General features: G+C 51.3%; 5 protein-coding genes across 5 annotated transcripts; 3 read left to right on the forward strand and 2 right to left on the reverse strand.

Moving 5' to 3' along the window:
- Positions 1-464: 464 nt before the first annotated feature.
- Positions 465-4717, reverse strand: M431DRAFT_498511 (hypothetical protein; the record flags this gene model as incomplete). Its single annotated transcript, XM_024917703.1, has 4 exons — positions 465-879; positions 1003-1434; positions 3475-4342; positions 4396-4717. 4 exons carry the CDS (start codon positions 4715-4717, stop codon positions 465-467), a joined length of 2037 nt encoding a protein of 678 aa, XP_024770939.1.
- A 166-nt stretch (positions 4718-4883) lies between these two features.
- On the forward strand, positions 4884-6305 carry M431DRAFT_511362 (hypothetical protein). The gene is made up of 5 exons (XM_024919641.1): positions 4884-5078; positions 5132-5150; positions 5205-5230; positions 5286-5427; positions 5482-6305. Exons 1-5 carry the CDS (start codon positions 4938-4940, stop codon positions 5913-5915), a joined length of 762 nt encoding a protein of 253 aa, XP_024770940.1. The 5' UTR covers positions 4884-4937; the 3' UTR covers positions 5916-6305.
- An 894-nt stretch (positions 6306-7199) lies between these two features.
- Positions 7200-9076, forward strand: M431DRAFT_93128 (hypothetical protein; the record flags this gene model as incomplete). Its single annotated transcript, XM_024924442.1, has 2 exons — positions 7200-7285; positions 7348-9076. 2 exons carry the CDS (start codon positions 7200-7202, stop codon positions 9074-9076), a joined length of 1815 nt encoding a protein of 604 aa, XP_024770941.1.
- A 331-nt stretch (positions 9077-9407) lies between these two features.
- On the reverse strand, positions 9408-10433 carry M431DRAFT_93202 (hypothetical protein; the record flags this gene model as incomplete). Its single annotated transcript, XM_024924448.1, has 2 exons — positions 9408-10336; positions 10403-10433. The coding sequence occupies 2 exons, from the start codon at positions 10431-10433 to the stop codon at positions 9408-9410; spliced, it is 960 nt and encodes a 319-aa protein (XP_024770942.1).
- A 1674-nt stretch (positions 10434-12107) lies between these two features.
- On the forward strand, positions 12108-15371 carry M431DRAFT_93323 (hypothetical protein; the record flags this gene model as incomplete). The annotated part of the gene is made up of 6 exons (XM_024924463.1): positions 12108-12267; positions 12325-12449; positions 12516-12729; positions 13195-13335; positions 13533-15250; positions 15312-15371. 6 exons carry the CDS (start codon positions 12108-12110, stop codon positions 15369-15371), a joined length of 2418 nt encoding a protein of 805 aa, XP_024770943.1.
- Positions 15372-15520: the final 149 nt, after the last annotated feature.

Genomic DNA, 15520 nt, shown 5'->3' on the forward strand with positions numbered 1-15520 from the left:
AAGGAGTATTTCAAAGTGGTCGATTAGGAGATGCTTCATGTAGATGGATGTTACTCTGCCCGTTTTACGTACAGCAGGAGAATAGATACTATATAGTTACGCATCAGTCCAACCGAGGAGCTGCTTGGAGAAGCCTCCTCCATTATGCGATAGACTGACTAGACATTCTTACTCAAAGGGCACGGTGCAAGGAAAGGAACAAGTTGGATGAATCTGATGCTTCTGATATATAGCAAGGGATATCAAGTAATAACCAATCCACACGGCCGTAACCGCAACCACCCTCTGAACAAAGCCATGGTCAGAGAGAAAAAAGAATAACAATAGTGCAAACCAAACTCCGGCTAAATGCATTCCGACTTAAACAGGTATAACAACCAAACCAATGCTCCAATGCTTGAAAAGGGAAAAAAAATATGCCAACGCCTAGAAACCATGCATGCTCTGCTCTCGCTTCTCTCTCTCTACCAGCCATCTCCAAACGTCATCATCTGCGAACACTCCTCTAGCCTATCAAGGCCCTTCTTGATGGTCCTCGTCATAGCATCTATCCTCTCAAACGCAAACATGTCAAAGTGGTGACCGTCCACATCAAACACGTCGCAAAACATCTCGTCGTCGTAATCGCCCCAGCCGAGCAACTCGTCCTCTCGGTTCAAGTCCAGCCCAACCATGCGACCATCCTTTGTCGGCACGTATTCCTTTGCGCGCAGCAACACCACCCGTGGCCGTCGGTTGTAGAGTCTTCCAGACCACTCGGGAAGACGCCATTGTCGGACCATGCGCACAGCCTCCGCCATGCATCGCCTGGAGTGGATCTGGTTCTGCGTCAGGCCCTCTCGGTCTGTCGAAGCTTCGTCCGACGACGTGTCTTCTTCGCTGGAGGACTCGTCGTCGACCTTGAGGCCACGAATCTTGATTTTGGGCATTTCGACGTCGGGAAACCGCTTGACCGGAGGTCCGGATGTGGGCACGAGAGGGACGTAGCCTGTAGACCTGGACTTGCCCGGGTAGATGCTGTCGATCATGAGGATGCCCGACACTCGCACGACGTCGTCGTCTGCCAGCTGTCGCGCAACCTCCATGCTCAGCAGGCCACCCAAGCTCCAGCCACCGAGCATGATGCTGATTGTGCCCTCGTGATTCCTTCGCCTGGCGGGAAACTCGTCTTCCTGCACGGTCTGTCGGATCCAGTTTGCATAGGTGCGGCCCATCTCGGGGATGCCGCCCTCAAAGACCTCGCCGGTGTAAAAGTAGGGGTTGTGGACGCCATAGACGTAGCGGCCGAGAATCTCCAGGCAGTGATAGGCAAAGGTGGTGCCGCCGCCATCGTGGATGAGGAAGACGGGCGTGTTGTATGAGGGCTGATCTGGCCGAGCCCAGTCTTCCGGCTGGATCAGCTCTGGGTTGGGACCGCGCATTGTTGGTGGATGGCTATCGATAAGCCTGAGCTGAGCTAGTCGTTTTGTTGAGACGCGCCAAGAAGGACAATGACAGTGACAATAGCTGAGAGATCGGCGACAGATTAAAGGTTAAAGGAAGAGGTGCCAGAGAGGACAGCAGAGACAGAAATAGTAATGGAAAAGTCAAAATCACAATAAACAAGCTCGAGTGACTGCAAACGGCCCAAGTTCCGGTTCCCCAGGGTCCAGCAATTAGCCTCGCTTATCAGTGGATCTCAAGCTGGGCGTTGTTGGGGTGAAGCCGCAGTTGTGCAGGCGAGGCTAAAATCTCAACGGTTTTGCTGTGCTGCTTCACAAAAGCTCTCCGTAACCAAACAAACACCTGACCTGTTTGCGGTGGAAGAGAAAATAGCAGCTTTAAGGCAGATAAAATCACCCGAAGCCGAATGAATAGAAAAAAAATATCTCTCATTCGGCGATTTTTAATCACACAAGACAAGTGAAAAATGAAACGGCCCCCCGTAAGCCGGCGAATTTAACGGGCCAAGGGAGCCGGTCTAGACGAAGTCAATAGACGAGCCTCGATAGGATTTTTGTTGGGTCCACCGAAGAACTCCGAGACGTCACCCTGACCAATGTAAATGCGAGTAGCAGCAGTGGTTCTTGTTCTATTTGCGGGGGATCAAGGATGCCAGATGATAGTATGAGAGGAGAACAAGAACGAGCCTAAGTACGGAGTATATAGAAGAAGGGAATGCAAACGGAAAGCTGGCGTTTCTCGAGGGCCTTTTTAAGCTCGTGGCTGGCTTGAAGAGGCCTTTTGCGCATCTCTGATCTGACAAGCAGTAATGCGGAGCAAATACTACTCATTGCCGAGCATCCAGGGATCTGGCTGACGGGACGCAATGGCTATGCTTCAACTGCCTGGCATGGTAGGGATTCTCTCGATTGTGCCATGTGAGCCGCCTTGTGTCAATTCAATCGAGCTTCTGAGACCCTTGTGCGAATCTAAGCACAAATGTCCCCTCGAGATGCATCGTGCAGATGGAATCGTGTGTCGTCTTCGGAGTCCGAACTCAAAGAAAGTCCCAGAAGAATGGCTGAATCCTGGGGGAACAATTGGTCCTCGCAACTATAATCCTCCGGACTCACACACACTCACACATGCCCCAGACTCTGGCACCAACCAAGATTGCGCGATTGACAACTCATCTCCTGCATATGTGTGTCCCGTCTCTTTCTGCATCTCTGCATCTCTGCATCTCTGTACGCACAAACAAGGTATTGCCACTGGTATGCGATTCACCCAACAAAAAAAAACTGAGCCTTCGGCCATGTGGGCCCCATGATCTCCGCCGCGATTTCACACCCGCTTTTGAATTCCAGTTTGATTTCCAAGGTTCTCTTTACCTTGGTAGATTACACAAGGCGGCGGTTCGCCAAAGCGCACTCCGCGACTCCGGGCCAAAGAAATTGGAAGGGCTGAGACAGACACATTCCGTCATGGAGTACGGATGATCACTGTAATCGCACATCTTGCTTATCTCGCCCGTGTTCCTGTACGACGCTGACCTCTGGAAGCTAGGCAAGCTAGGATGGATCAAGAATAGTTGCAGGGGAGCCAAAGTCTCCATCCTTCCGAGGTAAGCTAGTGTCCAGGGCCGGCGTCTCCGGGGCCCAGGCCGCGCTCTGAGTGGTCAGTTTGGTTCGGGATTGCTGCTTTCGACTATGATTCATTCGCATGGGCGTCCAAAATCGCCGTCGCATGCGTGCAAGGAATATTCCATCGAGCAGTCTAGTCTCCGTATGTAAAGTGGAAGCAGCAGTCACGTACATACCGTCGTAACATGGACTTGCAGGTACTGCCCTATCCGTTGCTCGTGTCACACACGTGGAGGGGCATCTTCTTCATCCCAGAGTCCTGCCTGATCCTCTCTCTCTCACGTGGCGATTGATATCCCATGCTTCGATGCGACTCATCCTCGTAACAGACCCATACAGATACACAAGGTCCAGGTTGCGCCCAGCTGCCGTGCTGATAACATGCCTGGCATCGCCCATGTCATCTCACTGCCGTCGTGGAGAGCTGCCTGCATCTGGTGCCGCCAGATAGCCCTGTAGCCTCCACAGTAAGAGATGCAGCTTCATCACGCTCATACTTGGCCATTGCTTCAGCACGAATATTTCTCCATCTCGAAACAATTGAGCCGAGTCTCTCAGCCGCTGCACCTCCCCCTCGCCGAGCAGCCAATGTAGATTATGCACAACCATCTTCCTTCCGTATTGAGCTTCCCCGATATCCAGTGTTGCATACTGATCTGCTGCATCTTTCTTCGCAGGCAGCCAGAGAACACAGCCCCGCAATCTGACGCCTTTGACATCCTTCCAATTCGCACAGGGTTCGATGAATTTGTGTTTGGGTTCGTGTAACCGATTGCTACGAGTAGCTAGCGCATCAGTTGCCTGTTGACGCATCATCTGCAGGAGCACATCGCCCATATCTTCCCTCCAGACAGCAGTCTTACTGTCCGGGGCGATAGCCATGCCGCTTCGGGCCGCCAGTAGCATTGCGAGGTATTTCTTGTTTGGCCCACCAACCATGTCAACCAGCAGCTTGCGATTCAGCATGTAACTCGTTATGGGTGCTCTCCGCAGTCGGCGGACATGCTCCTCCGGGGCTTCTGCATTATCGTTTCGACCTGCAGCAGGAATCGACATGGGCTCCGCCGCCGAGGCCTCTCCATCATGTGTGCTGATGCTGGCTTGTGCTTCGTCTAATCTCTTTGTGGGCTGGACATGCTCGAAAGATAACGGGCCGGGAGCCCACCAGGGCGTGCCAGTCGTCGGGTGCTTTATAAGCTCAAAGTCCTGTAGGAAGTAGCGTGGTAAGCTCGTGTTGCTGCTTGGGCATCTTCGTATTGGTGTAGCGAGAGCTTGTGCTACTGTCTATTAGCTTCTTCCTCCTCTCATCGTGGGAACAGACTTGCCATACCAAATGGATTGTTTGCGAGCTTCCGTCGAAACCTGCCAAGTGGCGGACCAGGAGCAGCCTTTTCAGTCCTCCTCCTAGCCTGCATCCATGCTGGATCAAATATCGGCGAGATTGGAAGATCTCCAGCCGCCGTCGAGATGATCTTGGCCTCGGGATCAACCTTTAATGACTCGCCGTCCGTGTCGTGTCCAAGGCCAGCTTCGACTTTCCGTAGCAGCGCCTCTTTCGTCAAGGAGACTTTATCGTAGGAGTGCCATCGTTGAGCCTGGCGAGGCCCCAGTGTCCCAAGGCTACTTGGGCGGAGCACCGTGCATCGTTTCATCGCCTGTCGACTGAATTCCAAAGAATCATGTCGCTCGTGTGTAGTGCAGCTTGTGCATGCGATTATTTTTTGAGTGACGCGCGATAACGATAAGCTCGGCTGAGATAAGATACCTAATGTGGGGAACAAGCTATAGCATCATGACATACTTTGGACCTTTGGAGCTGATCCCTTCACCACTCATCAGCTTCTCTCTGTTGCGCATCAATCCTCTTCCGAAATGTTACGATCACGATTACTACCAAGCCTAAGGGCACTCCCCATTCGCCATGCAAGATCGTTTGGCTTCTCTAGCACCGCTAGCCCCGCTAGCACCTCCCCATCAATGAACATCCCTATGCCGTATATCGAAGAGACTTCAGTAAGCGGCGGCATCAGCGCTGTTGCCGTGAACATGGGCTAAAAAGGGAACAGGCAACTGGCAGAAAAACATGTACGCTCACTTCTGGACCGCTGATTAGGTGATCGATGTACTTACAGGTTCAAGGGGACATCTTTTCGAAGCTCCTACAAGTAAGCCTACGCCAGCATTCACGAGTATTGTACTTGCAGCTTCTGACCAACCCAGCAACGAATAATATGTTTAAACGGCGAAATCGACGACTACATTTCAGCTTCAATAGTAGCACAGCTTCTTTGGTTGGAATCAGACGCCCCCGATAAACCTATCACGATGTATATCAACTCACCGGGAGGCTCCGTCACATCAGGTGCGCTCCCACCCTTGTCCGCGACACGGCTACAATGATTTATAACAGTATTAGGCATGGCGATATACGATACGATGACTTATATCAAATCTCCTGTCGCGACCGTATGTATCGGAGGTGCCGCGTCCATGGCAGCTATCCTACTAGCTGGCGGCGAGGCGGGCAAGCGCTGCGCCCTTCCACATAGCTCTATCATGATCCACCAGCCATTGGGCGGCACTCGAGGGCAAGCATCGGACATTTTAATCTACGCGAACCAGATACAAAGGATACGAGAGCAGTCTAACCAGATTATGCAATACCACTTGAATAAGGCGAAGGGATTTGACAAGTATAGCCTGGAGGAGATTAACGATCTGATGGAGAGAGACAAATACCTAAGTGTGAACGAAGCACTGGAGCTGGGAGTCATTGACGAGGTATTCACAACGAGAAAGGAGAAGGATACCCAGCCAAAGAAGGAAGAGGAGGAGGAGAGAAAGTACTAATCACACGGGCCCAGCCATGTCTTTTTTTGTGTGTGCTAATTGCTGGCAAAGGATGTGAGTGCAGCAGTGATGGATCCGGAGAAATGCAAGCCTACTTGTGCCTTGTAGTCCGAATAAGCCAAAGAGTGTCAGGCTGTTGAAATATCGACGATGTTGTCTGGGCTGCAGTCGGTATATATGGAGATTCCGATAGGTGATCCGGCACTCATTGTAAGATAGGTACTAAGCAATGGATAATTATGCATTGGCCCACCAATCCAAAGCAGAAATGGAAGCCATCTCTCCATTAGACGCTCATAAAGTCTGAGACAAATTATTATCTGCAATAGCAACACTCTGCTGCATCGGTACAGGCTCTTTTCACAGAATATCGTGTGTTGCCGATATCGGCTCGTCGCAAGTTGAGCATCTCCACTGGCAGCTTTGGTTCAAGTGGGACAGCTTCATTCGGTGTCCGAGGAACTTGTATCTCCTGGATTCGAAATCCTGCTTCATGAAATGCAATAGTAATGCAATAGTTGAATATTACTGCTAAGACTCACCGTTCAATGCAGTTTAGCATCTGCTACATACGTACAACATCCAACAGGACTGGTATGACTAAAGTCGATTCTCATCTCATGTCAGACAAGCTGCAGCCATGCAAGGAATCTGGACATCTTGCTTCTAGCAGGGGCTCCAGTCGCTATAAGCCCGCTCCAGCCAATCAGGCGCCTCCAATTAGCTGCTCTCTCGCAGCTTTCAGCGGCAGTGCGGGGCAACAATTTTTCCCAATTGCGATCAAATCTCTTAGTGGGAGCTTCCTCTGCAGCAGCTCGCGGGATCACAGGGAAGATCACAGGGACAAACCCCAGAGAATCACGTCAGCCATTGCGGTCCGACTATCTGCGATATCGATTGCTGAAGAGTCATCGGGCAGCACTTGGACTTACTTCGACTTTTCACAGCACTGAAGCTTGGAGATTGGCGCGAAGTTGCTGGATTGATTGATTGATTGACAGGTACGTACGTCAGTGTGGGCTTTGGCCAGCTGCCCAAGTTGCCAAGGCATCCGCGATCTGCGGTCCAAGATATTTTTTTTCCTTTCCTTTCTGCAGCGTTGGTTCGGAGAGACATCAACCATTGCTTCCTGTAGTTCACCAGAGCCATCTTGGTGCAATTGCTTCTTTTTCTTTCTTTTTCTTGTTCGCCTCTGTGCGGAATGCGACGTGGCTCATCCGTCTAGCAGAGATCTAATTCTTACTCCGATAATAGGACCTAGCCTTCCACCGGCCCATCGTCACGATGCTCTCGCGATTGCTGCTCAAGACCCCTTCAAGGGCGTTCAACGCTCTGTCAAGAGCCGGCACTCTCTCCACAAGAAATCAGGCGTAAGTAAAGGCATGCCACTGACTCAATGCGAATCAAGCTGACGACCTGATGATCCTCACAGTCGCCTGCTGTCAACTTCATCAGCCCGATATGCGGACGAGAAGCTCAACAAGGTCTCCGCCAACATCACACAGCCCAAGTCCCAGGGTGCATCCCAGGCTATGCTTTACGCCACCGGCCTTACAGACGCCGACTTGAACAAGGCGCAGGTCGGTATCTCCTCCGTCTGGTACGAGGGAAACCCTTGCAACATGCACCTGATGGATCTGTCTGGGCTTGTCAGGGAGTCTGTGGCCAAGGCTGGTCTTGTTCCCTACAGATTCAACACCATTGGTGTCAGTGATGGTATCTCCATGGGTACCACTGGTATGCGATACTCGCTGCAGAGCAGAGAAATCATTGCCGACAGTATCGAGACTGTCATGAACGGACAGTGGTACGATGCCAACGTCAGCTTGCCCGGCTGTGACAAGAACATGCCCGGTGTCGTGATTGCCATGGGCCGTGTCAACCGGCCTAGCATCATGGTCTACGGTGGCACCATTCAGCCCGGATGCACAAAGGCTGGCGAGTCCATTGACATTGTCTCGGCATTCCAAGCATACGGCCAGTACATCTCCGGAGAAATCACCGAAGATCAGCGATACGACATTATCCGTCACGCGTGTCCCGGAAGCGGTGCCTGCGGTGGCATGTACACTGCCAACACCATGGCGACGGCCATCGAAACCATGGGTCTGACCCTCCCGGGCAGCAGCAGCAGCCCTGCCGAGGACCCGAGAAAGAAGGCCGAATGCGAGAGTGTCGGTGCTGCCATCCGGAACCTTTTGAAGGAGGACATCCGCCCACGCGACATCCTCACCCGACAGGCCTTTGAGAACGCCATGATTGTCACCACCATTCTTGGTGGAAGCACCAACGCAGTGCTTCACTTGATTGCCATTGCTGACTCCGTCGGAGTCAAGCTGACTATTGACGACTTCCAGGCCGTCTCTGACCGCATCCCCTTCCTTGCTGATCTGAAGCCGTCTGGCAAGTACGTCATGGCTGATATGCACAAGATTGGTGGCACCCCCGGCCTGCTCAAGTATCTCCTCAAGGAGGGCCTCATTGACGGCTCTGGCGTTACCGTGACCGGAAAGACCATGAAGGAGAACGTTGAGAGTGCTCCTGATTTCCCTGCCGACCAGGACATCATTCGACCTTTCAGCAACCCCATCAAGCCCACCGGCCATATCCAGATTATGCGCGGTTCTTTGGCTCCTGGCGGCTGTGTTGGCAAGATTACTGGCAAGGAGGGTCTGCGATTCGTTGGCAAGGCTCGTTGCTACGATGCCGAGTCTGATTTCATTACCAGCCTGGAGCGTGGTGAGATCAAGAAGGGCGAGAAGACCGTCGTCATTATCCGCTACGATGGCCCCAAGGGTGGTCCTGGTATGCCCGAGATGCTGAAGCCTTCTTCAGCCATCATGGGTGCTGGACTGGGCAAGGACGTTGCCCTGTTGACTGACGGCCGTTTCTCTGGCGGCTCTCACGGCTTCATCATTGGACACATTGTTCCCGAGGCCATGGAGGGTGGCCCCATTGCCCTCGTCAAGGATGGCGATGAGATCACCATTGATGCTGACAAGCGCATCATTGACCTAGAGATTTCTGAGGCGGAGATGGAGAAGCGAAGGAAGGAGTGGAAGCCTCCTGTGCCCAGATACACCAAAGGAACGCTGTCCAAGTACGCCAAGCTGGTTAGCGATGCCAGCACTGGCTGTGTCACTGATGGTCCGATTGCTTAAATTGGGCGACTTAGCAAAGAGGATGAAAGAAAAAAAGGAGAAAGAGTGTGTATAGTGTGATGCTTGGCTATTTTGTGTATGCATGAGGAGTTTTGCTTGGATATCCGGATGGATTGGCTTGACTATAGTTCCATTTATATATATTTGAACATGTCAAATGAAAGTCCAATACACGTGTGTACTTGGTGAATAATTGATAGGCGTAGTATCTTAGCAAGCGAAAACCCCAATTCTTGCTATGCTGCATCCTACAACGCATTCGAAGCTACAATGTACAATACCTCAATAACCTACAAACACCAGCCAAACAGATCAGAGGCCTAAATCACGCCTATTTTCCAGTCCACGCCCGAACAAATGCAGCCTTGTCCTTCATTGTCAAGCCCACTCTCTTGACTCTGCTCAGCCTCGCCAGCGCCTCGCCTATCCAATCCAGCAGCTTCTGCTCTTCGCTGTTGATGCTAGCCCCTGCTCCACCTCTATAAGTCAAATCGCTAGGGATGTTGTCGCCGGACTTTGCGGCAGCCTTGTTCGTTTGTCCCTCGGCGATGCGCACACGGATGCACGTCGTTGGTCGAGAAAGTAGAGTCCACAGGAAACGAAGCCATTGTCCGGGAATAGGCGTCGTGATCTCGGAGGGGGTGTAACGAATGCTGACGGGGAAGATGTGTACGTCTGGGGGAGTTTGAAGAATGCTAGGGCTAAAGGGCAAGATGGCCTTGCCGTTGGTGGTGCCGCATTCGGGGAATACGGCGATGACGCGGTTTGGATACTGCTTCACCAGGTCTTTCAGGTCTACCAGCTGGGCGCTTGGTGCGGGCTGCGTGGTGACTGGCGCAAGCGCCTTCATCACAGCTTGCAGCAATCCTATCCTCCTGACCTTGCGCTCGCCCGGATATGAGATGGTAAAGACAGGGTCGAAGATAGCCGCCAGGTAGATGGCATCGACGGGGCTGGTAAAGTTGGCGGCTATAATTGATCCTGGATGAGGGACTCTTTCGCGGGGCTGCTCGGACAAGGTGCCGCGCTTGACGCCGTCGAGCTGGAGGTCAATCCACCAGATGCCTGGGATGGCCATGAGGCCCCATAACGCTATCTTGCGGACGAAGACGGGGAGCGGCAGCGGGTGGAAGACGATGAAGTAGCCGAGGGCGTAGGTGAGGAATATGGGGAGGCGGACGAGGAAGAGGAGGGTGTGGGTGAGTGTCGAGATGGCGGAGCTGGGGGATGAGACGGGGAGGAAGGGCGCGATGCCGGTTGCTTTGTTGCGTATAAGTCAGTCTCATATCAGTGAGCAAAGGGAGGACGAGGAAAAGAGGTGTTTACCTCTGTCGCGAAACTGGCTGTATTTCTCCATCTTGAAGCACAGCTGAGTATCTGAATTGTTGCTTTTTTTCCGGTACCTCCAACAGTTATTCTAATATCGAAGATCGAGTAGACAACGTGGCGCTATCGAGACATTGAAGAAAGCCAAGCTGAAGAGGATGGAGCTCTTCTCTCCCCTCTTCACTTAACAAAGAAAAATGACTGTGAGAATGGTCGAGGAGGGGGAAGCTGAGAAGAAGATAGGGTAGAGTATCTACTTTAGCAGTAGAGATGCGGTTTTGTGTGGGAACATGGAGAAAGCTATGGGAATAAAGGTCTCCATAACTTTGGGACGAACGTTTGGAAAGTTTGGAGGTGAGATTACATCAGCAGCGCTGCTTTAAGAGCTTCTTGATGGTGGTGGGGTTGTTTGGCGTGTATTGCCATTGTCGCGGGATGGACGAGATACATACGTACACGTGAAATAAGCTTATGGAACGATCGATGCGCTTTTGTTATTAAGATGGCATATGTGGAAATAAATCTTTGGCAGATCAATACCACTTCTTTGGTGTTATGATTGATCGAGGCGCGTACAGAAACAATGAATTTAGTACAAAGTAGAAGTGGCCTCAGGATTTTAACCAAGTACTAAGGTACTAGTCCATCACCACATAAGAACAATCTTGTTCTGGTGATATATCATTATGATGAATAACAATTATATACTCTAATTGAATATACTTCCAACAACGTTGCAATATAGGTATTATAAATCGAGAGAAGCGTTATCAACTGGCATGTGAAAGTCGTGTCTTTCTTCAAAGCAGCAGCGACACTAAGCCTCTTATAGACACTCTCAGCTCTTCTCGTCAAGCCGGGTACATGGTACACGCAACTCTACGCTCGCCGAGATAGAGACGTCATTGCAGCTGGCATGTGAAATCAGCGGATATAAGACGGATGGTGAGCTGTCATTCGGGGTAAAGGAGGAACCATACAGGGCCAATCGACTTCTGCCTCACGTTACACTGCTGAAAAAGACGATACAATACGTGGTAGTGTAATTACAGGTAGAGGTAGCACATCAGTAGCATTATAGTGTGTCCTTCCAACAACCCCTTGGATTCAAGCCCTAGGATGCGATCATCGCCTCCTACAGCCGCAACTAACGTGAGCTACTGTTGCATTCTTCCGTCTTAGCACCGTGGTTGAATTGCACCGGATTATCCGTAGAATATACAGCATTAGCGTCACGAGAGAAACACCATGTGCCTAAAGTGACTGCGCCCCAAGTCCCTAACAGTCAAGCCACAGTACAGCACCTCAGCCACCGTTGCCCTGCCGACGCACCTGCAGCAGTAAATAACCTGGCCCGTGCTCTCAACAACTGCTCCACACCGATAACACAAATCAAGCATCAAGCCATTCCGTTCAAATCATCTTGCGTCAACAACCGAGCCAGGGGACGACTGCACTGCCGTGCCCTTTGACTGCACTTGTACGCTCCTATCCTCCATCATCGTTTGAATATCTTCACCCGCCCTGCAGCGATATTCAATCGCCGGAGCGCTTGCTCCACCGTTTCGACGCGATCCTCGACCTTTGGTTTCTTTGTTGATATTTTTTCCCTTATTGTTACAATGGACGCTACCGAGAATCAGGTTCGCTCTCTCGCACAACCATGGATCGCCGATGTATAGCAGAGAGTCAAAAGCTGACTGCAATGCTCCCACAGGCTGCGCGACCCTCCAAGATCAGTCGCTTGCCAGCTCCGACAGCGCACACCGGAGGACTGACCGAATGGAGCGAGTCACAGCAGAATGCTCGAAGTCAATCCTCCATCCCCGCGCCGAGGGGCCTCAAGCGCGAGATTCCGCCGTCCGGTACGAAAGAAGCGATATATACTCGACATATATTCTCGATATGCTAACGTTTGCCAGCTCCCCAATCCGAGGCCAAGCGCAGACCCCTCGCTGAGCGTGCACTCGACTATCCATCAAAGACTCCCACAAGTGCGCTTCCACGATCCACCATCAAAGGCCAATCTCTAGCCAACATCTCACAAGTAGGGATCTCCCGGACGCTCGGAAGTAAACGCCCCAGTGGCTCGATGGCTGACATTTAATGATAGCTCAAACTACCACGACCGGCATCTACAATCCCTTCAGCAAGCAACAGCTTCGCAAGGAGCTTCGGTCCAGGTCGAAATGGCGCCGCAGAAAAATCATTAGTTCCCAGACCAAACACACCAGCCAACCATACAAGATCGAAAAGTCAAGTTGCGCGGCCACGGACGGCACAGGGCTTTCGAGAAGAGGAAGGCAAAGATGCGACGAATAGTAAGGGTATGATCCTCACCCAGCAACTCACGACCATTGCTTTCAACACGCTTTCCCACCACAAAATCAGAAATACAAAATCCTCTTCATCCTTATCCTCTTCCAGAGATAGCTCTCTGAACACGAGATTCAACGGCCTTTGTCTCGACGATAATACTTCCCTTCACAACACAAGTCAAGTGACAACCTCGCCTCCAGACACTGCACTTGCTTTAAGTAACGTCACTGTCCACCGCCCCGGCAATGAGAAGAGAAGCAGCAAACAGCCACCGTCCGCTTTGGTAGCTGTGCAGGGAACCTAGGGAGGTCCCTCTACGACACCAATTGATAAGCCAGTCAAACGGCCGGTGGAAAAGCCTCAAGGATGCATTGCTCAGCTCAAATCCAGTTCTCCCACCAAATCCCCCATCAAGTCACCCATGCGCTATAAGAGTTTCTTAACTAAGGATTCTAACCTCACTGGATTTGTAGCCTTTGATGCCGAAGAACATGTCCGCATGACGGAGTTGCACTTTCAAGAACTAAAGAAGACCGTAACGGACGCCATGGTACATACAACACAACAGGAGAAAACATACATGGCCAATGCTCTTGATTTGGTCAATAAGAAAGGTGAGGACAGAATCAGCTCCAGCTAGATTACAGTGTAGCTAACATTGTTTACCCCAGCCTCGGAGTTGGAGAGCTACAAGGCAAAATTAGAAAGCGACAAGTCGAAATTAGAGAGCACGGCCGAGTTCCTAACGAAACGAGGTATGAACAAAACGGGCGCTCATTGAGTTGCTTGCAACTAACATGTATTCCTTCAGTCTCGGAGTTGGAAAGCGACAAGTCAAGATTGGAAGACAAGACGGAAGCCCTGAAATCAGATCTCGACGCCTCTAAAGAAGAAAGTCGGAAATTCCAGCACGATATCGAGAAACTTGAATGGGAACACTCTCGACAAATCGATGACCTTACCAGAAAGCATAAAGCCGAAATAGACGATATCGCGCGGCAACACCACACAGCAATAGACGATCTGAGCCGAGAACTCGAACGACTAAAAACGCAAGAAGCACACGAGCATCAGCAACAGATTGACGCATTGAATCGACGGCATCAGCAAGAACTACGCGATGAGCAGCAGAAACGGGAACAAGAGCTTCAGAGCTTACGGAGCAAAATGGGAAATGAGCAGCAGGAAGCCGAGATTGCTCTGCAGAAAAAAGATCGAGAGGTGCGGGATATGCGCTCCGAGGCAGAAGGTGTACGATCAGATCTCCAGCGCGAGAAGGCGCTTACAGGCAGTTTGCAAACGAGCATATCCGAGCTTTCGGCCTCCAACACGACACTGGAAGCGAAAATCAACTCTCTCCGATCCCAAGTCGAGTTTCTCGAATCCGACACCAAGGCACAGTCCGATGCATTCGCCGCCATGGAAGACAGGCTTCAAGATGCTCTGAAGTATGCCGAGGAAGCACGGCAGAAGCTCATGAAGGAGGAAACCGAGCGCCGCGTGCTCTTTAACAAGTACCAGGAGCTCAAGGGCAATATTCGCGTCATGTGCCGAGTTCGACCGCCCCTTGGACACAGCGAGGGTCAGGTAGCGCAGCTCTCCTATCCCGACGACAAGACTTCCGCCGAGATACTGGTTGCCGGGCCTGAAGAAAAGTCCAGTCTTGGAGTTGTTCAGAGGAAAAGCTATCCGTTCGAGTTTGATCGAGTGTTTACGCCTGAGATACAAAACAATGAGATCTTTGACGAAATATCCCAGATGGTACAGAGCGCTCTGGACGGCTACAACGTGTGTATCTTCTGCTACGGTCAAACCGGGTCAGGAAAGACCTATACCATGTCATCTCCCGACGGCATGATTCCACGAGCTACACATATGATATACGACACAGTAACCCAGCTCAAGGAGAAGTCATGGGATTATACCTTGGAGGGTTCCTTTGTTGAGGTTTACAATGAAGAACTAAACGACTTGCTAACACCCAATGAACGCACCGCCGAGGGACGATTGACGAGGAAACTGGAGATCCGACACGACGAAGTCAGGAAGCAGACGACCATCATGGGTTGCAAGTCTGTTCGGCTCAACTCGGCCGATACCGTAGAGCTTATGCTGGAAGAGGCACAGAAGAATCGGTCTGTAGCAGCCACGAAGGCCAATGAGCGATCCTCTCGGTCTCACAGCATTTTCATCTTGAAGCTCATTGGCGAAAACTCAGCAACGGGCGAACGATGCGAGGGAACCCTCAACTTAGTTGACCTAGCCGGATCAGAACGCCTCAAGCATTCGCAAGTCGAAGGCGACAGGATGAAGGAGACGCAGAATATCAACAAGAGCCTGAGTTGCCTGGGAGACGTGATTGAAGCGTTGGGCAGGGGATCAGGCCATATTCCGTATCGAAACTCCAAGCTCACACACCTACTGCAATACAGCCTGGGTGGAAACAGCAAGACACTCATGTTCGTCATGGTATCGCCATTGGAGACTCATCTGAAGGAGACTCTGACCAGCTTGAGATTTGCTACAAAGGTGAGGAACAAAATCTATGATGCTAACAAGTGTAGACTGACTCAGCTAACCCATGCAATAGGTACACAATACCCACATTGGCACAGCAAAAGCGACCAAGAAGATCAAAGGAGATTTATGAGAGTGGAGAACCGCTTAGGTGAGGGAAATTGGTTTCATACAGCGAGGGAGGGTTATGGTGTTTTGGCCTTGACTTGTGGGAGTTTTGCATCTATTTCATGGTTTGGTGGGCGTGATTTCAACGGCTTATGACGGCTTGTGACGAACTGA

The sequence above is a fragment of the Trichoderma harzianum genome (genome assembly GCF_003025095.1).
Source record: "Trichoderma harzianum CBS 226.95 unplaced genomic scaffold M431scaffold_12, whole genome shotgun sequence".
Taxonomy (NCBI): domain Eukaryota; kingdom Fungi; phylum Ascomycota; class Sordariomycetes; order Hypocreales; family Hypocreaceae; genus Trichoderma; species Trichoderma harzianum.

Coding starts and splice junctions, on each gene's coding strand:
- M431DRAFT_511362 (XM_024919641.1), top strand. CDS start 4,938: ATGTTACGATCACGATTACTACCAAGCCTAAGGGCACTCCCCATTCGC. Junction 5,231..5,285: donor TCTTTTCGAAGCTCCTACAA/GTAAGCCTACGC, acceptor TGACCAACCCAG/CAACGAATAATATGTTTAAA. Junction 5,428..5,481: donor GGGAGGCTCCGTCACATCAG/GTGCGCTCCCAC, acceptor TAACAGTATTAG/GCATGGCGATATACGATACG.